General features: G+C 45.9%; 1 protein-coding gene across 1 annotated transcript in view; it reads left to right on the forward strand.

The window, feature by feature from the left end:
- Positions 1–23,727, forward strand: part of LOC135368968 (calpain-9-like) — a 62,089-nt gene that overhangs the window by 4,851 nt on the left and 33,511 nt on the right. Inside the window, exon 2 of the mRNA XM_064602544.1 lies at positions 1,271–1,346. Within this exon, the coding sequence (XP_064458614.1) occupies positions 1,271–1,346 (76 nt within the window). The remainder of the gene's footprint in view (positions 1–1,270; positions 1,347–23,727) is intronic.

Consider the following 23,727-nt stretch of genomic DNA (forward strand, 5'->3'; position numbering starts at 1 on the left):
GAATGCTTCCGGGCTGCCCTTCGATCGTTTGAAGGATTGATAGCGGTCCAGTAAAAAAAAAAAAAAAAAAAATACTTCACTCGGGTCCGCGGAAGCGCCCATTTCGCCCGTAATAATAGACTATCTGCACGCCCCTAGCAGGATATACCCTGTCATGATATACGGATGGGTGTATATAGCGCTCTGGCAAATATGCGCGCGTGATGATATGTTTGTACACATTACTAAGTTCACTGTTTTATGAGCTCTCTCTGAAAGTGTTCCCAAACTCATTTCTGAAAGCGTCTGCTGTCCATAATACTTGATATATATATATTTAAATTTGGTGCTAATCCGATTATGGTTATTCCCATGTTAACGATACCACTGGAAGTTTCGCACGGCACGATTATGCATGGTGTCGACAGAAAAAAATGTTGTCGTTCGTGTTTGTCGTTCGCAAATATTTTTGTGAAAACGACAGCTGATGGTGGTTCTGCCGTCTGAGAAGAGGGCCATCCTTGTCAGTGTGCAGGCTGCTGAGGTCTTGTTTTGTTGGCGTATAATTGAGTAGCTGCTTCTTTCTAATAACAACTGTTATTATTGACCATAGATTCCTCTCCACTTCCTTCCATGTTGATCTTCATTGTCCGTAATAAAAAGTACCGGATTACACTTTCGGAGCAACAGAACTTAACGGCGCAAGAACGTGACAGCTGTGCTTTTATTTTGGACCATCGGACCTTGAAATCATAACAAGTCTTGAGCCCGACCGCTTCCGGGCACTTGACCGACAGGCAAACTGCCATTCACGCGGACGAACGAATAATATATGGCAGAGGAACTTGTCAGCATCACGCGCCAAAACCCCTTCCTCAAACACGTCGCACCCTCTTGTCAATGGGGGTCTCTCATTCAGTGCCGCCTATAACGGTAGTAAGCGAAAGAAGGTGAGAAAGACAAACACGTAACTTCCGCCACTCTGCCGGGATATTTACATGTCACAGGTTGCCAACTCGTTGGCCTGCTCGAAAAGAGAGAAGTTGCCAGACGAGTTCTTCTCACTCCTTCTATCGTAAGTTGTGTTGATGGTCGCCCAGTGGAGTTGATCAGTGTAGTAACTGGAAGAGCAGATGCTGTTTGTCGTCTGCTAGCTCTTGCATCTGCTCCGTCTGCTATCCGCTGGAAATGTCTGTCGTCTGCTATGACCGTCTGTCGCTCTGAGTGACAGGTGTGGTGTTCGTCGCTTGGATTCTGGTGCTAGTGGTTGTGTTCCGTCGTTGTTTTGCAGACACTGGTGTGAAATTGGTTAGGAGAAGAGAAGGTGCGGCGCTTTCTGCTTCGACGTCGAAGTGTCATGCATATTGGTAAGTTGCATTCAGCTATATATCCTTGCCGAATGTGTCGAGGAAAATAGGAAATATTGGTGAAAACGACAGCGACCTCTTCCACCCCTCTTTTTTTATTCTTTGGTTGCAGTAATGGTCTATCAAAGTTCGTAAATTAATTTACAATTTTGTACAGGATTTTAGAACACATTTCACCCGTGTGACTGGGCGGAATACAGGTAGCGATGGCGCATCTTAATAAAAAAAATAATGTTTTTTTTTTTTAAATTACACGATATTCCCATGTCAGAACGACATAATATATTAAGTTCTAGAAAGCTGTTGCCTCATTCTCAACGTGACCAAATATCGTCGTCGGTCGTCGTCAAATATCGGTCGTTGAATTAATTGACATACCTGAGACGCTTTTGTTGACAAGCAAGATTTTAAAAAAGCTCTGGTTGTCTGTATCTTTATTATTCCGTGCGAATACATTTGCGACTTTTTGTTTTTCAAGATAGCGCAAAGACTGCAAAAATATCCTCCGCGAAAAAGAAAGAAAGTTATTCATAATAATAATGTGCACATCCTGTCAGTCACTAACTCATACAACGAGTCATGCAGCCGTCGCTGATTATATCTCGAAGACAAAAACGAAAACTCACCATTTTCCAAATTCTTCTCGCAATGTATTCCTCATATACAGCATTATTCTGCCTCCACATTATGCAGAAAAGCAATTTCACGGTTGCATTTTCGCGACCGGCCGCGAGGACGCCAGCAGCTTGATCGCGCGGTACGAGATGCTCAGATAGGGTGCCTGAATAGCACCGTCCCCTCAGAGTGAGCACCCTATTCAGGCACCCTAATACGTTGGAGGGACGTTAAATATTGTGTGCAGTGTGATGAGATTTCGGCGCACGCTAAAGAACCCTCTGGTGGACAAAATTAATCCAGCTGCACCGCCTATTGTTGCATCGCTTAATATCACAGTCTTTTTTTCCTTTTTACGTAAGATCCGGGACTATACCAGAACTATTATGTTACGTTTGCTATGAAAAGACAACACGGCTTCCCGAAGTCAGCCCAAGACGTACAGTAACCCTCCCTGTGTCCCACTCCTTCCTGCTCTTCATGTGTGCACGCCTGTACATATGGCCGCACCTGCTTCGCGGTGCCAACGACAGAAAAATATAGGAAAATAAAATCGGGTGCCTCTTTCGTAATTGCGACAAAAAGCGCCTAAACGTGGTAAGTAAAGCTTTAAAAGACCAATTCGAGTACGTATTACTTGTCCACAAAGAACTGCGTTCAGCAGCTCTGCTCAGTCCCAAGAACGCGCGAAGGTTTGCAGTACTCGCAGTGTAACATTGAAAAGGGGTCACTGTCTGCCGTAATGAACCCCAATAATCCTAAAAACAACATCCTGCAAAAAGTGTGTTACCAGGCAAGCGAGCGGCCGCTCACTTTTGAACTTGGATGATCTCTGGCCCCCCATGCGAGTCAATCAGCACCCTTGTTCTTCTACTTCGTGTTATTCTAGGGAGGACCTGTTTAAAAAGTTCGCCTTCGTCACCTCGTGTTGTCGATAGGTTATCGGCTCTTTTCATCTCTTTCGCCGTTCCGCGTTGTACAGCCGGACAAACTTGTCTCCGCTAATTTCCATAGTAGGTTCCCGTACCGTGTATTCACACGAGCGACATCCTCACGGAATATTCTAGTGGAAGAAAAAGCGAAAACACTGCCTCACAGAGACGAAGTTCAGTCCCGTATTATGTTGAGCATTCACACGGTGCCGAATATCGGGAGTGGCGTACGGCGCATTTAGCAGACGACACTTAGCAGACGACACCGTCAGCGTGTTTTCCTGTCGTCTGCTACAGAATATCTTGTGGCTGCGTAGCAGGATATTCCCCACGGTTAGCTGTGTACGTGAAGACACGACGTTGAGCGCAGAAAGCTATGACGCTTTTCGCATCTTCCGCTTCTGAAGGAATGTCGCACGTGTGAATACACGGATATAGTACCATGTTCCCGCGCTGTGGTCACGCGCGTTTTGCAGTCTGATGTCCTCTGTACGATGAGGACGCATATGTATATTTTTGCGGAAAAATATTTGCGACAAATTTCTAAATGAAAAATTCCATCGCCATAGTTACTTCCATAGCTGTACAACACTATGAATGCCCAACTAATTGTGTGTGTTTTTTTTTTTGCGTGCTAGCGCCGCGAAGCAGCTGTGACTATGAACGGCGTACAGGCGTGGACAGAGGGAGAGAGGACAGCAGGGAGTAGTGGGGGACAGGGTGGGTTAGTATGCATTCTGGGCCGGCTTCACGGGGAACTGTGCCGAAATTTGTCTTGAAGGTCTGCCGGAAAACCCAGGGAAAACCTCAGACAGCACAGTCGGTGGTATAAGATTCGAACCCAGCCGGTCTCCAGCTCGGGCTCCCAACTAAAGGTATATTGTACAATTAAAAAAAAAAAAAGACCTACAACAACTATCGCGTCGCTATCATAGTTGCCTCACGATGTAAAAATCCGGATATATATTCGTTAGATTAAATAAAAAATAGTGATTTCAATATAGCGAATAGTTATTGAATAAAAGTCGGAGAAACAACAGTAACCGCGTAACAATTACGTCATTACGGCTCTTCCTGGACCCAATCTGTATAACCTCAAAACGAAGACAGCGCCCTTTGCAGAGAATACAGTTCACTGGGATCGTTAAAAAAGATGAAAAAAAAACGGAAAAAACGAAAGATGGGATCGTTAAAAAAGATGAAAAGAGAAAAAAAAAACGAAATGACAAAAAAAAAAGAAGACAGAAAACGGATCTTTCAAGTTACAAAGAGCGCGCTCGCTAAAATGGCCGCATTTTCTGGCGCCTTTTGTGACGTATACGTCGTTGTTGGAACGTGCATTATTGCATTGACGGTCGTTGGAGTCTTTCGAGAAATGGAAAAAAAAAAAAAAAGCTAACGCCTCCTGACACGAGGGGGGTAACGGTTAGCGGCGCGCGTGGCCTCGTCTTTGATGCATCTTTTATTATGATGGAGTGGAGGATGTTATGACGGCGCAGTTTTTTGTGTCCGCTACAATAATGTACGCGTCGACTTCTAACGCGCCATAAATGTTAAAAAGAAAACGCTCCTTTTGTGGTGTGTAATCCGGTGTGGAGTGTGGTGGTAAGTAAGGAACTAGTATACTATTAACTTATTAGTAATTAATTCGAGTGGGTCGCAGATTCGAACCCAATAGACCTTTCCCTGCTTTGTAAACAAATGACGTCATAGTGTTCGACAGCGCCACCAATTTGGTAGAGTTGAACTACGCTGGAAGATAGGGGGCGAACAAGATCGCGCCCGAAAGCCACGGTCTTGAGGGGGATTAGGATGGTCCCTCAAAGGGACGCGACCTTCGGTCCTAGCTTTCAATAGGAGGCAGCGAACAAGTGCCTATTCGTGGAACCCAGCCCTCCCCTTCCGATTAGTTTTGATTTCGGTCTGTCTACCAACGTCATGATGACGTTTCTCGGGTGGAGATCTATTAGCGCACACCGTCCTTTCATATACTTCACTGGCATCCAAGGTCAGACTGTGAGGTGATAGGTTCTAATCCTACCAACGGTTGCGCTGTCTGAGGTTTCCCAGCAGTCCTTCCAGATGGATGTGGGCACAGTTCCCTCTGAGAACTTGGCCCAGGAACATGATTTTTAGGAAAAAATCTTCCAGGAACACGATGGAAAGTAATTGTTCCGAGGCTGGAACATACAGAGGGACAAACCAAATCCCAACGCTCTCTGGCTTTTGCGACGATTGCCATATTTCAACTGTTCTGGCTCCAGTAATCCCACTATCTTCCACTCTTCCCATCTTTCCGAGCACGTACGCCGTCCATATAGCCTTCGCTGTGCCAACATGGAGTAAAAAGAGCTCACTGACACATTATCAAGAAGGAAGATATCTGGTGCGTGTCCTGGGCTGGTCCTGGGGTTCAGTGATGAGCTGGTCCACCGTATAGTTCTTGAAGAAGCTATCATCGCGGCGATATCGTCGGGACCTCGATCTTTAGACCTAGACCACCGTGCGACTGGCCCACATACAAGGTCAATTTTTTTTTCCATTCCTCGATAGCACCGCATACCAACTGTGGCTATGAGCGATATGTACAGATGCAGAAGGACTGAGAGTGCGTAACAGCAAGTAGTGGAAGACAGTGGCGTTAGGTTAAGGGTGTCCCAGGCCAACGTCAGGAGGAACTGTACCGTACCGACATCCATATGGAACGTGCACTCTTAAAAATGAACTTCACCACATAGCACGCTCTTAGCCAACCATCATCTCGAATGATATCGTTATCTGCCCTGATTTGTTGAAAACCAGAGGCGTACGCCTTTTCTGTGACACTTATGCTGTTCATAATTGTCACAGAAAAGGCGTACGCCTCCCGTTTTCAACAAATCAGGACAGACATATAAGACTTCTTATATAATGCTAATGCTGTCTAGCTTACAGGGACTGCTTTACAGGCTTGCCCTCGCAGTCCTCTTGAAACCATGTATCTTGTACTTTCTTCTAAAATAAAACAAACTGAAACTGAACAAACTGAAACTGAAAACTGAACAGATAACGATATCATTCGAGGTAATGGTTGGCTAGGAGAGTGCTATGCGGTGAAGTTCATTTTTAAGAGTGTGCGCCAGAAAACCGCCCAGGGAATACCTTTCAGAAAGCACAGTTGGCAGCAGGACTCGAATACAGCGCCACAATGTCTTCAGCATGACGTTGGAGCAGCCAACAACAAGCGCATCCTGCACCGACCAGGCTGCTGGTACCGTGTCGTCGATACATCATATCATATATCACACATCATATACACTGTTAAAACAGAACTTCACCACATAGCACGCTCCTAGCCAACCATCATACCGAATGATATCATTCTGTGTCATGATATGTTCAAAACAGGGGGGAGGCGCCTATCTGGGACAAGATAATCTGTCCCAGATAGGCGCCTCCTTCCCCTTTTCAACAAATGAATGCACAGAATGATATCATTCGGAACGATGGTTGGCTAGGAGCGTGCTATGTGGTGAAGTTCTGTTTTAACAGTGTACAGTATGATGGATTTTGGGGTAGGCGGCGCAAGCGCAAACAGACCTCTACCCGACAAACGTCATCATGACGTTGGTAGACAGACTGAAACCGAAACAAATCGGAAGGAGAGGGCTGGGTTTCACGAATGGGCACTTGTTCGCTGCTTCCTATTGGAAGAAAAGTAGGAGCGAAGGCTGCGTCCCTTTCAGAGGCCATCGTAATCCCCTCAAGACCGTGGCTTTCGGGCGCGACCTTGTTCACCCCTAGCTCCGAGCGTAGTTCAACTCTACCAAATTGGTGGCGCTATCGAACACTATGACGTCGTTCGTTTACAAACAGGGAGAGGTGTATTTTGCCTTATTTTCACATTATTTTACATCGACCAATTTATGAAAACGTGCCAAATACGTAGTGTGAGGCTGGCATCCAAGAATGACGCACACCTATCGCTGAACAATAACTTCGGACTAACCCGGCAAGACGTGGTCAAAATCGTGCGCAACAGCACGGGGATTAGCGGGCAAGAAAACGTCGTTTACAGCAGTCCGTAATCGGGGTCACCTCAGCAGAGAAGAACCGGTGAACTAACTGCCATTTGAAATTACACGCACTTTAACAACGGACCGTCCACCCCCAAATTAAGGTCGGGGAGGTCGCCCGACCGCGGTGATCCGGCCAAATTACCTCTTGCCTGCCGTGCATAACTATGTTACGGGTCGTAATCACGCAGGTATTTGTTTGAAAGACCCAAGGGGCAGGGCCTCTATACGAAGGACCAATTCGAAAGGAACGTATTTGGAACACGAGATTATGGGTTGACAACGCACTCGAGTGCAGCGCTGTCAACGGTACGTTTTTCCGGTGGCCACTGCCAGGTAACGGACACGCGTTTCAGTATATACGCCGGGAGCACAGTGCAGGGCAGAGGAGACCCTTCAGGAAAGTGATATGCGGATCCACTTTCTCCCGACTTCTTCGAGGCTGTTGAGTTCGCCCTGCACGTATGCGAGAAGAAAACGGCCTCCATATAGGTAAAAGCGTCGTCCGGCCTTGCACTAGCGCGCATCCCTCTAACTAAGCACGTACTCAACCAGAAATTAGCGTGAGTGCTTCCCTCCCTCAAGAGCAGCGAAGAACCGTTCCTGAATGCAAGCAACCTTGAAGCTCGTCCCTCAATCCATCCCCCGTAGAAAGGAAGCCAGGCGTGCAGGAGCCAGACTATAAGACAGTGCTGAAGAAGTTGCGCGTCTCGGGTAATTGCTCGCGTGGTCATGGCCGATGCGGAAGAACTGCCCTCACGCTCAGGTTGTATAGTGTTGCGAGGCGCTTAACGTTTGGAAGAACGCAGACATGTCGCGTACCGCCCTCCATATGCGTCGTTCAAAGGGCATGTTGAGCTTGAAAGTGAAGCGGTGGAAGCGAAACGAATTGACTCGTGCACGAACACAGGCATTTTGTCCGTGTAAGACGCAGAAAGGGACACGAGGCCTTTCATGCTCAGTTTGCATTGTCCCTCGCCATTAAATCGCGTGTGCGCTCCGCGCTACATATAGACACGTAAATTATGGCCACTGTTACTTTATCCGTGTATTCACACGAGCGACATCCTCACGGAATATTCTAGTGGAAGAAAAAGAGATAACACTGTTCGCAGCGCCGGAGTTCCGTCCCGTGTTATGTTGAGCATTCACACGGCGCGGAATATCGGGAGTGGCGTACTGCGCCTTTAGCAGACGACACTTAGCAGACGACACCGTCAGCGTGTTTGCCTGTCGTCTGCTACGGAATATCTTGTGGCTGTGTAGCAGGATATTCCCCACGTTTAGCAGTGTGCGTGAAGACACGATGTTGAGTGCTCGCGTTCAAGTGACAGCAGAAAGCCATGACGCTTTTCGCATCTTCTTCATCTTGGGGAAATGTCGCTCGTGTGAATACACGGTATGCGGGCTCACACAAGTAATCAAGAGCGGTACACCTATATATGGTAAAACTATGAGATGAAAAATAGAAAAAGTATACTACTCGATGCTTCGGCCGCAACGCAGCGTCCCGTGTTTTCATCTATCGTGCTGCTTTTATGATGTACCACATTCAACTACCCCCATATCGCAAGTGTATAGTACTCAACGCTGTTACATATATTCCGAAGACCCGGGTATCTCACTGCAAGATACTTCTCCGTCCGCCAATGGTTTACATTTGCAGTGGCGCCTTTACACCGGCATTCAAAATGTACACACTAAAGAGGTTGGCGGCACCTTATTGCAAACGGTACTTTAAGTAAAGGCACTTTCAATCACAATTCAGAAACTAAAGCTTCTTTCTGGAATCATAATCAGCAGCAGAGTAGAATTTGCTCGTCGTTATGTCACTAAGTCCTAATGTCCAAAGAACGTGCGCGTCCTAATCAGATTACCATCCGGTCATTATCATCAGTAGCATATCTCTGGCGGACGCTTCCACTGCCTCTATTTCGAATGGTCCCATAGCGTCCATCAACTGTCGTCCCCTGCATGACAATACGCGGCTATGTAGCGAACGTTTTGCAATCTAAAACGTCCTGGGATGATCGACCTCCTTCGACTCATCCTGCTGCACCATCCGTCAGCAGCATCTCTAGACCATAGACTATTAAAGTGTCGGTATCTCGTATATGGTGGATGATGAGCGAGGCTGGGCCTCAACTAGATGGACCGACCGACAATGGTGAAAGGGTTTCCCACCGGCGACGGTCGGCCTTGATCTACAACTTTCCATTGTCTCAGTGGACGCCTTGGGAACGACACCGCCTTTCCGGCCACCTGGCCACACCGGGTTGAGAGCTTTCCTGGCTCTTGTCTGCCAGGTGTCAGCACGTACAATAGTTTCACTCGTCGCATAGTCAGCACAAATATTTCGAATTCTTTAGCACGAATATAACGACCAGCATCTGCTCGTTCGTAGTAGCTCCATGGTCATGCTGACGAGGTGATGGGTTCGAACCCACCATCGGCTCTGCTGGTTGGATGACCCGCGGCAGACTTTCCAAACAGATTTCGGCACGGTTCCTACTCAACTCGTCCTTCGGCGCAACTCTTTTAGAAATGTTACGCGAAATCTCTTTTGTTTTGTTTCTACACTCTTAAAAATGAACTTCACCGCATAGCACGCTCCTAGCCAACCATTGTCTAGAATGATATCGTTATCTGCCCTGATTTGCTGAAAACAGGGGGCGTACGCCTTTTCTGTGACAATTATGACAGCATAAGTGTCACAGAAGTGGCGTACGCCCCCCCCCCAGTTTTCAACAAATCAGGGCAGATAACGATATCATTCGAGATAATGGTTGGCTAGGAGCGTGCTATGCGGTGAAGTTCATTTTTAAGAGTGTACGCAATGTTACTGTGGTAGTCACACAATTTCAGCGTACCGCGAACGCAGTCTGTCAATCACGTGGTCCTATATCGACGGAGCTACAAGGTTGCTGGACTCATGAAGCTAATATCGCTTTAAAACGATATTAGTGACAACAATTCACCAGAAGTCACAACTAGTTACAGTCACAAGTTAGTTGTAACTCTGTTGCAAGATTCCACAACAACAACAACAAAAAAGAAAAAAGCGTCGCACTGTAGAATCCTGCACCGGAAGCAACCTTGCCCTTCCGCAACCAAAAGGACGCGGCTTCAGCGAAGCGTGTCCACCTGGCGGTCCCTTTTATGCTCTTCCGTGGCGCATCTTCTATTGATCCTCGAAGATACATCGATGTGTTTTCTGTTGCACGCTGCACTGCAATGTGAGATACGAGTATATACACATAAAAAGAAACGTCCCGTGCCGTTGGCCTTCCCACTTCTTAACGGTGCGAGCACGAGTCTAGGATCGCTTTCACGCCGATTTTTTCTGACGGATGTTCAGGAGGTGGAGAAGGAAAAGTCGGCTGTCGTTTCCAGTGACAGACGCTGAAAAGTCGTGACTCGGGATGACGCGGAAAAAAAGAAAAAAAAGGAAGAAACTGTCCCGGGGATAGGAAGGTCAACGCTGTTACATAATAGAGCACTGAACGCGTATTCTTCGTAGCACGATTTACTTCCTCGAGGTATAGTAAGTGTCTCGCGGCCTAAAGCCGGTCAAATGACGTGATTTGTTCGAAGGTTTACGTTAAACAGAACTGAACACGCGCGCTGTGTGTATACACCGCAGGCAGCTCCTATACAGTTCCATCGACCTGAAGGCGTCAACGAACCGCACCGCGAGCGTTCACACGCGCAGTTTAGAGCCGCAATGCGGTTTCGCTGATGTGTTCTAGTCGGTTGGACGCTAGGAAACTCATATGAGCCATCATTTAGTCGTCTGCCGGCGCCTCCCATAAAGTGCTTTTGCGTGTAGAATGTTTGCAAACGTTAAAATATCTCAATGTTGCCAGGCTCTCTGCCGGTAAAAAGTGCGACTCTCGCTAAATTCTACATAATACCACGTACTCCACCAACTGGATGTCGGTAAATTACTCTATAGTGTCAGTCAGCCGAAGTGTCTGTCTTCTGAATGCGAAAGAATATGGCCCGGTTTCACCCACGCCGATTAACGTTTGTACTGAGATCGAGGGTTGCTAAAACATGAAGTCAGCACTCAATTCTTTTTTCACAAACGTTGGTTGGTGACGTGATGAATGTTTCAGCGACAAGAACACCTTCCGTGAAGGGACCGTTGATCTCGATGCAAATGTTAATCGGCGTTGGTGAAGTGATGTGACGTGATAAAAAAAAGAAAGAAAAAAGAAACTGAGCCTGAGGGGACCCATTTTCACTGAAACATTCATCACGTCGTCAACTAACGTTTGTCAAAAAAGAATTGAGTGTTCACTTCAAGTTTTAGCAATCCTTGAGCTTCACTCCTAAAAATGAACTTCACCGCATAGCACGCACCTACACTCTTAAAAATGAACTTCACCGCATATCACGCTCCTAGCCAACCATCATCCCGAATGACAACGTTCTCGCCCCTGATTTGCTGAAAACGGGAGGAGGAGCCTATTTTGTGCCGTGCATAATGGCACAAAATAGGCTCCTCCTCCCGTTTTCAGCAAATCAGGGGCGAGAACGTTGTCATTCGGGATGATGGTTGGCTAGGAGCGTGCTATGCGGTGAAGTTCATTTTTAAGAGTGTAGCCAACCATCATCTAGAATTGTATCTATATCTGCCCTGATTTGTTGAAAACGGGAGGCGTACGCCTTTTCCGTGACAATTATGAACAGCATCAGTGTCACGAAAAAGGCGGACGCCCGTTTTTAACAAATCAGGGCAGATAACAATATCATTCGAGATGATGGTTGGTTAGGAGCGTGCTATGCGGTGAAGATCATTTTTAAGAGTGTATGTCCGTCAAGCTGTAGCCACCATCTCAAGCACATCCGTACAATATACAATATGCGTATTCAATGAACACAATCGCCGGACTCCACCCTGTCTTGATTCAGTTATGGAGCAACCTTGAAACGAACGACTGAAGGTTAGGGTGTGCCACGCTATAGGGTGTGTGATAGGGCACCACCTAATTTATGGTTCCAAAGGGGTGGATGCTCAGTTTGCGACGTGGGATCCACCCTCCACTTTCACTGGTTCCGGACGCTTTCATTTCACCCAGAAGGAAAACCTGTTCATTTCTCCTGGGCTTCTAAACAAAGGGGGGTTGCTTCGAGGAATGTGTTACGTGGGCGGTGAGAGCGTGAATGATTTTAAAGTTTGATGAACTTTTTCTTTTTTTTTTGCAACTTTTATAAAGCCCTCGTACGTGGGAAGAATAAGATATCGGCTCGAGATATACTATAGGCACGCACATGTTTTTGCTCTGAGTATCCTCGTACACTCTTAAAAATGAACTTCACCGCATAGCACGCTCCTAGCCAACTATAACCTCGAATGATATAGTTATCTGCCCTGATTTGTTGGAAACGGGAGGCGTACGCCTTTTTGTGACACTTATGCTGTTCATAGTTGTCACAAAAAGGCGTACGCCTCCCGTTTTCCACAAATCAAGGCAGATAACGATATCATTCGAGGTTATGGTTGGCTAGGAGTGTGCTATGCGGTGATGTCCATTTTTACGAGTGTATATATGGTACAACATTAGTTGGAGTCCTAAACCATTATTTACCACACACTAAGAACAGAACTTGAACGCATAGCACGCTGTGCTCCAACCATTGCCAAGAGTGATAGGGTTATCGCTTCTGATTGGAAGAGAGAGGGGCGGGAGGGGAGGGGGGCGTATGCCTTTTTGTGGCGATTTTCATATATCCAAATTGCCGCAAAAAGGCGTACGCCCCCCTCTCTTTTCGAATCAGAAGCGCGATAACCATATCATTCGCGACAAAATGGTTGGAGCACAGCGTGCTATATATGCGGTGAAGTTCTGTTTTTAGAGTGCACCGATCCACAATTGACATTGTAATATTCTCAGCGACATATACGAGTTATATCTCTGTTCTAAATCCGTCTCACGAATCACCTACACACGTATGCTATTGTAAGGAGAAACATAAATCCATCACGACTGCCAATCGTATACGTATAGTCGAGCAATGCGATATTAACCCAGAAAGTATAGGCGTGATACACCTGTTTCGATGCCTTAATCTATATAACTATATACACCGATATCACGTACGATTATCTCAAACGTGGATCTGGCGAAAGAAAAGACGTCCATTAAATCTCCCGTATATATACTATATACCGTGAATGACAGGCTCCGTGTTGTTGTTGTTGTCACTATTCCTGTTCTGAAGTATATATTCTATTTTCCCACATTCGACCATTGTGTTGTTATTGGATATGATATTTCTTCGGAACATGGAGTAAAATATCTGTGTAGTGGCCACGTAAAAACTTTAGCGTGTGAAACTGACTTTATTGCAGGTTTCCAAGCGCGATCGGCGGCTCATTGTTTCTCAGTTTACCTCATTATATTAACAGCTATATGATGATGATGATGATGGTGGTGGTGGTGGTGATCACCCAATGCCATAGTCAGGATTTACTTGTTGTTGTTGTTGTTGTTCTCCTCGATGACTATTTCAACAATATTAAACGTGTAACTTTGAGTTAGTATGTCCACGCAACTTCAAAATGAAACTAGTCCAGTATTATATTCGCTAGGACAATGAAAAAAACTGTAAAAGCTAAAATCCCACCTGCGAAACACAACAGGCCAATTACTGACATGCCCATAAAGTGGCTGACGTCTTCGTCTCAGTTCATTCGGCTTCCTGGGATTGATGGAGTACGAACAGATCCACTGTGGTATCACTCTATGTCTTATATCCTCGACTGTATGGTTTTCTTTTCTCAAACTTTCTTCTTGTACCGACTACAAGTTTCAATTTCGAAATCCATCCGAACCGAATTGCGGGTTGCTGAGAACATCCATTAAGTACACAATGAAAGAGGACAACACATCCATAGATCCTCCTCTTTAAAATATGCCAACCATGTCATTGTGGAGAAATCGTGCGTGACCGCCCCCTCAGTATGCGATGATGATGAATCTGGTTCACAACCTTTCTGTCTTTTTCATCCTCCGCTATTGTGAAGTCGGTGATGAACAAGAAGACATCGTTCGAGGTCACGTGCTCTATGTCGGCAACGTCACTCTGCTACATTTTTTCTTCTTCTTATTCTTCTTCTTCTCTGGTTTTGTTACGTCTTCTCTTCCGTCTGTAAAGCACGACAGAGTGCCAGAGAAGCGCGTTGGTTATGAAGCCAAGTTCGATACCTCGTAAGATTAAGCAGTTTAAGTTTGTGTCGATGAACATCTGTGCGTATGTGCGTGCTATTAAGTATCATTCGGTATCTATCGGTAACTGCGAAGAAATATGCGTGGCTTCAGCCACTGAAAGTAGACCAGCGATGGCGAAAACAATGGAACTATATATATACGATTACACCTGTACATCAGAGCCGTACGTTCGACAAAATGCGCCGCATTACGATAATGTTGAACTCTAAAATCCAAAGTATAAACCTGCTCACGTCCACAGAGAATGATACGCGGTAATATATTTGGTATACGTATATAAACAGCGTGAGACTGCACTAAGAACTGAGAGGTCTATAGAGTTTCTGAAAACAGGAGCGACTTCTTCCTTCCTTCCTTCCTTGGAACCGCCACTGCCTCAAGCCGTACAACTAGAGATGCGAAGCCCCGAAAAAAAACCCGGATAATTTTGGGGAAAAAAAACTGTTTTTTTTTTTCGTTTTTTTCCTCGTATCCGGAAAAATAGCCCAAAATTTCCAGGCGATAAAATTCAAAAATGTAAATTTTCGTGCCTTCTTTGTTTGCATTCGTTTCCATTTTTTTTCAATTCTTCGGGAAAAAAAAACAAAAACCTTTTTTTTTTTTCGAGCGATTCAAAATTTCCGGAAATTTTGCATCTCTACGTATACAACAACGGAAAACTTACAGCTTCGTTGTTGTGTTGTAACGCCAGAAGAACGCTTTCATCTCTTTCTTTGCCCCTAACTATGCATTTTTGACATTATTTTTAATGAAAAATATTCAAACGGTCAACACATAACGGAACAGCTAACGTGGCCTGCTAGCTGTTATACAGCTCCCTTTATAATGTCGTAAATGACAATTTCTCCCACGCAGAGGTCATTCCCTCCCAAAGCCTAAAAGTAAACACAGTCCAATTGTTGAAGCACAAAACTGGAAGAGGAATCCCAGCCAAGCGCGAGCTTTACACTGTCACGGGCCAGTTGGTACGAAGACGATCTCTCTGCTGTCCGGCTAACAACTCGGCAGGCTAGAAAAGTGGCGGCCTACGCCGAGTACGTGGTCCGACTTTGCCCGTCCGACGCCAGTTGGCGGCGGGTAAACGGTTCCGATGGATGGATAATTGGCACGGAGTCTTGAGGAACCAGCTCTCTCCTTGTTGGTGACGTAAATTGAGAAGAAAAACGAGAGCGTATACTACCATTCAGTGAGTACGCGGCGAAGGCATTACCGTATTTTCCGGTACACAGCGCACCTGTAATGGGCAAAAAGATTCGTCAGGAAGTCGTAGTTGGTACATATTGCAGTCTTGGCTTGGCTTGGCAAAGGTTTGCTTGTTGCAGACTTTTAGGCTAAAACGCTGGCTCATGCTTGTCTTGCAGCGATGCCTTGCACATTTAATCAAAGTTGGCGCTCTGCCATTCCAACTTCTCGTTGGTAGATGTCCCTTTGCACGCCATCGCTCCATTCCCATATCCTCTTGTTATACTGTGTATACTGCTTATGTAGTAATTGGCATCGCCGTTCGTTTTATCTTTCCTGGTGTACATAGTACCTTTTAATACGATAGGGGAGGTCCTTCGTTATCATCAGTACCGTTGTTGTGTAAGGCATTACCGCATTTTCCGGTACATAGCGCACCTGTAATGGGCGAAGATTCATCAGGAAGTCGTAGATGGTACATATTGCAGTCTTGGCTTGGCTTGGCAAAGGTTTGCTTGTTGCAGACTTTTAGGCTAAAACGCTGGCTCATGCTTGTCTTGCAGTGATGCCTTGCACATTTAATCAAAGTTGGCGCTCTGCCATTCCAACTTCTCGTTGGTAGATGTCCCTTTGCACGCCATCGCTCCATTCCCATATCCTCTTGTTATACTGTGTATACTGCTTATGTAGTAATTGGCATCGCCGTTCGTTTTATCTTTCCTGGTGTACATAGTACCTTTTAATACGATAGAGGAGGTCCTTCGTTATCATCAGTACCGTTGTTGTGTAAGGCATTACCGCATTTTCCGGTACATAGCGCACCTGTAATGGGCGAAGATTCATCAGGAAGTCGTAGATGGTACATATTGCAGTCTTGGCTTGGCTTGGCAAAGGTTTGCTTGTTGCAGACTTTTAGGCTAAAACGCTGGCTCATGCTTGTCTTGCAGTGATGCCTTGCACATTTAATCAAAGTTGGCGCTCTGCCATTCCAACTTCTCGTTGGTAGATGTCCCTTTGCACGCCATCGCTCCATTCCCATATCCTCTTGTTATACTGTGTATACTGCTTATGTAGTAATTGGCATCGCCGTTCGTTTTATCTTTCCTGGTGTACATAGTACCTTTTAATACGATAGGGGAGGTCCTTCGTTATCATCAGTACCGTTGTTGTGTAAGGCATTACCGCATTTTCCGGTACATAGCGCACCTGTAATGGGCGAAGATTCATCAGGAAGTCGTAGATGGTACATATTGCAGTCTTGGCTTGGCTTGGCAAAGGTTTGCTTGTTGCAAACCTTTTCACTAAAACGCTGGCTCGATGTTTTGCACTTGTAAGCAGGGTGTCGAACCGCAAAAAATACGGGTTCGGTTCGGGTTCGGGTTCGCGTTGTTTTGATTTCGTTCCGGTTCAGTTCCGGTTCGGCCAGGCCAGAAATCGAACCGGTTCGCAAACCGGTTCGCAGCCCCGAACCGGTTCGCGAACCGGTTCAACGCTTCCGTTATATATGTTCCATAAAACTGCTTTTATCAGGAAATGCGTGGCTAATAGCTTACTGCTGTTGTCTGCATTGACGTCTCTAGCGGTGAGGTAGCCCTTTAGTGAGAGAAATGAGAAATGGATAAACACTTATTGCAACTAGAGTTCACGCTGTTGAAGCGGTGTAGTCCTGCTACTTTCTGTTCCCAAAATATCTTTTTTCACACGCACAGTGCCAGCAAGATACACTTAAAGGAAGCCTAATAAGATGGACAGCGTAACATAGACGACAGTACTTGCCGGCAAACTGCCTTCGCAGCGTGAATCGATCTGAAACCGTACTGAAGCATGTCGAAAGTAAGCCTGCAAGCCTTACTCTGTCCGAGCTCACAGCAGTGTACTTGTTAATCCACAACACAACGGCAATGTGTCACGACGACACAACTGCGCTACCAATAAGCAGAACCACATTTACTTTTCAAAGCACGACCAATCAAACAGGCACCGTTCTGCGTACGCTCCTTCTCCACTTCTCATGTTTCTGACTTGTTTAATTTGTGCTGCTCACGTGTAAAGGGAAATCTTGGGCGCTTATTTGATCACATATTCGTCCTGTAGAGCTATATAACTGGCCTACTCCATTCGTGTTTCATTCGTCCGCGTGGCACCTGGTCTCTGAAGAGTAGACGCCGCACCGCGTGCGTGGGGCGCTAGCCGCGGCACTCACAAGGACAACCGCGCTTCAACATGTTAAAAAGACGCTGAAAGTATACTTACTACACGTCGTCGTCTGACTGCTAGGTGAACATTTCTGAAATTTGTGATATAGGCGCGTGATGATGATACCAATGTGTCTTCGTTCGGGGATAGAGAGGAACTCTTATGCTGACTTCTTTTATGTCCGAACCGTTTTGTTGCGAACCGGTTACCGCTATTATTTTTTACGGTTCTGCTCCGGTTCGGGTTCAACAGTGTCATGAAAATTTCGGTTCGGGTTCGGGTTCGGTTCCGGCAAAAATAACGGTTCGGGTACGGTTTTCGGTTCGGGTTCGGGTTCGGTTCGACACCCTGCTTGTAAGGCAAGTTTGCTCGCACCCATTCCAACTTCCTGTTGGTAAATGTCCCTTTGCACGCCATCGCTGCATTCGCATATCCTCTTGTTACACTGTGTATGCTGCTTGTGTAGTAATCGGCATCGTCGTTCGTTTTATCCCTTCTGGTGTGTACAGTACCTTTTAATACGAAAGAATTGCACCGCCAATGGCATTCCTAGCTTGAACACGACTGTATAGTTAACGTCTTGAGAAAATAAAGAAACTGTAAGTAGCTGCACATCAAGAAAAGGTCTCTGTGACCAGTTAGTATTATTACTAGTTACTCGCTGGTAGTAGCCAGGGCGGATCTAGAAGGGGGGGTGTCCGGATGTCCTGACCCCCTCCTCAATTTCTGTCTTCACATAGTTTTTAATTGACCCTAGATCGCGTATCTACAGCATGCTGACCGTGGCTGGATCCCCTCCTCGGAAAAAAACATGGATCCGCCTTTGGTGGTTGCCAAAGTTGTGCTCCATTGTGAGAGGTGTAAGGTTCGAATCCTACCACCGGCTGTGCTGCCTGAGGTTTTCCTTGTTTTTGTTTTTCAAATCAAATCAAAATTCAAATCAACTTCAATGTTATTTGCATTACGTATCTACACAGACAGTTTTTCGGCCGACTTTCCAGACAAATGTCCTGCATAGTTCCCCCTGAAGTAGGCCCAGGACGCACACTAACCCTCTGCCCCCCCCCCACACACACGGTTCTTCTTGCTGTCCTCTCTCCATCTGTCCACATCTGTAAGCTAGTTTCATAGCCATAGTTGCTTCGCGGCGCTAACACGAAATAAAAAAAGATAGTATTTTCACCAGCTAGCTGTAACCGCATCTGAGTCATTTTTCCATGTAACTTACAAGTATACGACTGGGCGGAAGTAGAGCAAGTTCTGTAACTTTAAACTCCAAACATCCTTTGTTTTTTGTTTTTTTTGTTTTTTTTTTTTTTTGTTTTTTCTTCTCGTGGGCGTTCTTCTTGGATGGATGTTCCGCTTATATTCCTCGAGCGAGATTTCGTTCCTTTTGTGTACGAGCCGATATACAAGGGTATACGACGTTGGTGTCAGAGGAGTATGAGGACGCCCCGCAGAGGCGAAAACGCCCTACATTTCTGAGCTTCTAAGCGGCTGCGCTCTTCCACATATAGAGGTTCTGTATACGCTTGTTTCTGCTCGTCAGTCAGGACAGGAGGCAGAAGACGAGCCCAGATGCAATAACAGACCCTTATCCGAAACGTCGTGTCGGCGCGAACGTTATAACTACCATGGACGGTTTTATTCGTGTACATATGCGGGAACGTATGTATCGTAGAAATCTGAAAGAGGATGAGGGTGGGGGGAGGAATGGGGGAAAACGAGGCAATGATTGTCATCGGGGATTTTCATCATTGGGGCCGAGATGCTGGAGTTCCATATGCTCCTAAGAGAGACAAAGGGGAGAGAAATTTTAGTCCCGTCCGAGGAGCAACACACAACCCGCGTCGCCGCAACCATTAATCCTTTTCCGGACTAAATGAAACGGACGACTATTGAAGACTACTGAATGAACTATTTGAAGTGCTGGGGAGTAAATTTCAGGGGGGATCACCGTCATCTAGACTTATAGTGAAGCTCCTTGGAGAGTGGCCGACTGGGAACTTAGACAGCGTGCGACAGCTGCGTTAATGACATTTCTTGTGGACATTGGAGCGCCTCTAACTTTTTAGACTTACTGATTTTTATTTTCAAGTGTTTTTGAGTAGCCGGCTCCTGTGTTTAGTATAGGAGCTACCATCTCCATATTTTTCTTTCCTAACTCACAATTCCAACTCCAACTCCAAATTTCAGGGTCATGGACTAAAATGCGCACTAACTGCAACCTGCTAGGTTAGGTTAGGCTAGACGAGACTAGACTATACTATGCTTTAATTGCTCCTCAGTTTTTTTTTTTTTTTTTTCTTGCAGTGCACCTAGTCAGAGTAACCAGCAGCTTACAAAAGTGAGCACGAACACTAAATACGCGCGTGTTTTCTCACTTATGCATATTATACACTCTTAAAAATGAACTTCACCTCATAGCACGCTCCTAGCCAACCGTCATCTCGAATGATATCGTTATCTAACATGATTTGTTGAAAACGGGGGGCGTGCGCCTTTTCTGTGACAATTATGACCGGCACAAGTGTCACAGAAAAGGCGTACGCCTCCCGTTTTCAACAAATCAGGGCAGATAACGATATCATTCGAGGCGATGGCTGGCTAGGAGCGTGCTATGAGGTGAAGTTCATTTTTAAGAGTGTACACTCTTAGAAATGAACTTCACCTCATAGCACGCTCCTAGCCAACCATCATCTCGAATGATATCGTTATTTGCCCTGATTTGTTGAAAACGGGAGGCGTACGCCTTTTTGTGACAATTATGAACCGCATAAGTGTCACAAAAAAGGCGTACGCCTCCCGTTTTCAACAAATCAGGGCAGATAACGATATCATTCGAGGCGATGGCTGGCTAGGAGCGTGCTATGAGGTGAAGTTCATTTTTAAGAGTGTAGGTGCGGTGTAGTAAGACGAGATAACGTAATGTGTACCATCTTTCTTTTTTTTTCTTTTTTTCCACTTTACCCCGGTAGTAACAGAAACCGTGGGTAGCGCTGATTCGTCCCAAAATGACAGATTAAAAACAGACAGGCGATTCTTGTCCCTTTAATTTACAACCCGGAAAACTCCGACGAAAAAACACGTATCTCTGCAGCGCGACCTTCCTCTTAGGTGGTTCAAGAGCATCAGATTGTCACGAAGGAGCGGCCAGCTATTTGGATAGGCACGGCGGAGACGGCACGAGCAGGAAGTTCCACGGGACGGAAGATATATGTATACATTTCCACAGGAGCGGCGCTAACCCACTACCTCGGTTCTCATCCTTTTGTTTCTTCTCTCTTCCAAGGACGGTTTATTATAATTGTTCCCTATTGCATGTCGGGGTGACTTCCCTGAGAATGTTCGCACTGCAGAGGCATTGTTACCTGGTCAAAAACGCTCCAATGTGCCGGGATAAGTGTTTCCGGGAAATTATGACCGATTCACAGTCGTTCTCATTCTGTTATATACATATACGCGTACGCATATGGCGCACACTGTAAGAAAAAAAAAATTCCGTAATTTTACTGCGCAAGTGACCGCTAACTCTGTTGCCGGCATATGTACCGTAACCTATATGTTGCACCGAATCCGTTTGTTCAGTTCAGTTCAGTCCAAATGTTTTATTTTACAGCTTGTACAGAGGTAATGCCATACAAAATGGGGTACAGAAATTGAATGCATTAAACGGCACGAATTAGAAGGATCAAACGCCATAGGCAGTTTGGAGCGCACACTGCACAGTTCTTCTTTTCAGTCATTCTTTTCGCTTATGGGAGCTGTGCAGTGTGAACGCTTTGAACTTAACATGAGTAGTTGAAATATGGCAGTCGTTGAAAAAGCCAGGCAGCGGCTGGTTCATGTCCCCGGGCAACTTAAAGGAGGTAAGAACTCATATCTGCATGTATTTAGTTACGGGTTTAATAGTTGTAGTATTGCTGTTCTACGCTTCGTAATTCTATTTACCCAATTTATTGTTCAATTCTTCTCCTTCATAACTTGTGCAGCGTTAATACAAAAACGCACTATCTCTCGTATTCGGGCGAGTAGACGCACCGCCGTCCAGATACCTGTATCCATCGTTACGTCATCCGAAGAATTGTAGCACCCAATCAGACGCCAACGCGGAGGTACACATAACGTTCTGCTTTACCCTCTTCAAGGTGAACTTCATCACATGGCACGTTCCTAGCCAACCATCATCCCGAATGACAACGTTCTCGTCTCTGATTCGTTGAAAACGGGAGGCGTAGGCCATTTTGTAGCCGTGCATAATAGATACATAATAGGCTCCGCCTGTCGTTATCAACAAATCATGGGCGAGAACGTTGTCATTCGGGAAGATGGTTATCTAGGAGCGTGCTATGTGCTGAAGATACGCACCTATCAAATTCACGTATACAAAAGATGTCACAGACAACACGTTGAAATCGCCGTTTGGAGCCGACACAGTCGGCGGACTCGCTTGGTACAGTTCATAGCCCCTGTAAGGCTTGTGTTGTGTTTGTCCCTTTGTATGTTCTAGCCTCAGAACATTTACTTTCTAACATGAGTGTCACACACTTTCAAAGCAGATCATTGGCTGCTGACCGTAAAACATTTTGCCACTTATACACGCGTGAAAAAGTGAAGAAAGCGTTGATGTCGGTTCTCGACATCAGAACTACGGACCAAAGAAACAGACATTTCTGAAGACTGAGGTGATGATGAGGGCATTCAGAACGCTTTCATCCGCACAAATCAAATCAAAAGTATTTGATTAATACAACGAACATACAATGTCAAATGTGGGGCTGCGAGGAAAGCCTGTCTAGCCGCACACGTCTTACGAAGGAAAATTTTTCGGTCAGACCGACGTCCGACCCCTCTTTCGCCTCTTTCCGTGCCTACGACGATTCATGAACCTTAATGAGAAATGCGCTCAAACGCGTGCGCCGACACCGGAAGAGAAACTTTGCCAGCACGTGACCTCCGACTGACCAATTAGCGCGCTCTAATGACGCGCCTCGCCCGTAAGTGAAGCCAGTAACATTAAAGGGCGAATTGTTCTTAGATGTCGGGTACACTTCCAACACGGATGGGAATGGGATGTAACTAGACAATGGAAATAGATGTGATGGAGGCATTGGGTCGTGTTCCGATATTCACTTCTTCGCCATGGTGGTGGTGGTGATGTTGAAAGGGCTTGCCGTTGTCGGCCTCACGTATGTGGGCAACGTCACGACTGACGCCCTGGGGAAATGTGCGTCCTGGGCCGACTTCTAGGGGAACTGTGCCGACATATGTCTGAAAGCGTCTGAGGAAAACCCAGGAAAAACCCCAGACAGCACAGCCGGCACCGGGATTCGAACCCGGGTACCTCCCAGTCTCGACGTGACATGCACTTCTTCGCCAGGTGGAAAGCAGACTGTCGTCTGCCTGGTCTGCCTTAGCCAATTGCCGCACATGATTTCAAACACGGGCTTTCCCTGGCTACCAGTGGCTGCGCGTGCGGCTGATGACGGATCGTCTGCATAGCTACGACCGCGGAAGCACGGCCGTGATTGGCGGACCCTTGATGACTACGTCACGTTGTTTAAGAGATCAGACTTTGTTCATCTAGAGGTGGCGCTGGCCGCTTCATCCTAATACTAGTCTCCCGAGTGTCTGGCTGCTATCTGCCGCCCATAAAAACATTAGCGTGGATCGCCCCCGTAATGTTTAATATAAATTATGAAACTAAATTACTGTATTCAAAAGTTATTGCTGTCAGAACATCAGCATTATGAGTCATAATGAGCATGCAGTCTTTTAGTGACCGGTCACATTCGTGCGACAACGAAACAAGGGCAACTGGATACCCTTCCAAAATATGCTAATCTGACTTTCGTCTGCATTCGATGCTTACCAGAGTCAAAACCGGTATTTGTTGACCGTGATGTCATCTAGAAAAACCAGAGTTCGAGGTAACTCGTTACAAGTAACTCGGTACTGTAACGAAGTTCCTTTCTCTCTCTCTCTCTCTCTCTCTTTTTTTTTTTTTTGTCACTTGTAACTTAACTCGGTACTTTTGCGCCGTGCTAAAACTTTCAGAGGATCTCGTTTCTTTTTCAGGTAACTTTGCCAAAGTAACTTAAGCTAAGTTCGAAGTTACTTCTAATTAGCTTTTTACTCGCGTCCACATATTTTCTTGCTTTCT

Source organism: Ornithodoros turicata, chromosome 9 (genome assembly GCF_037126465.1).
Source record: "Ornithodoros turicata isolate Travis chromosome 9, ASM3712646v1, whole genome shotgun sequence".
NCBI lineage: Eukaryota > Metazoa > Arthropoda > Arachnida > Ixodida > Argasidae > Ornithodoros > Ornithodoros turicata.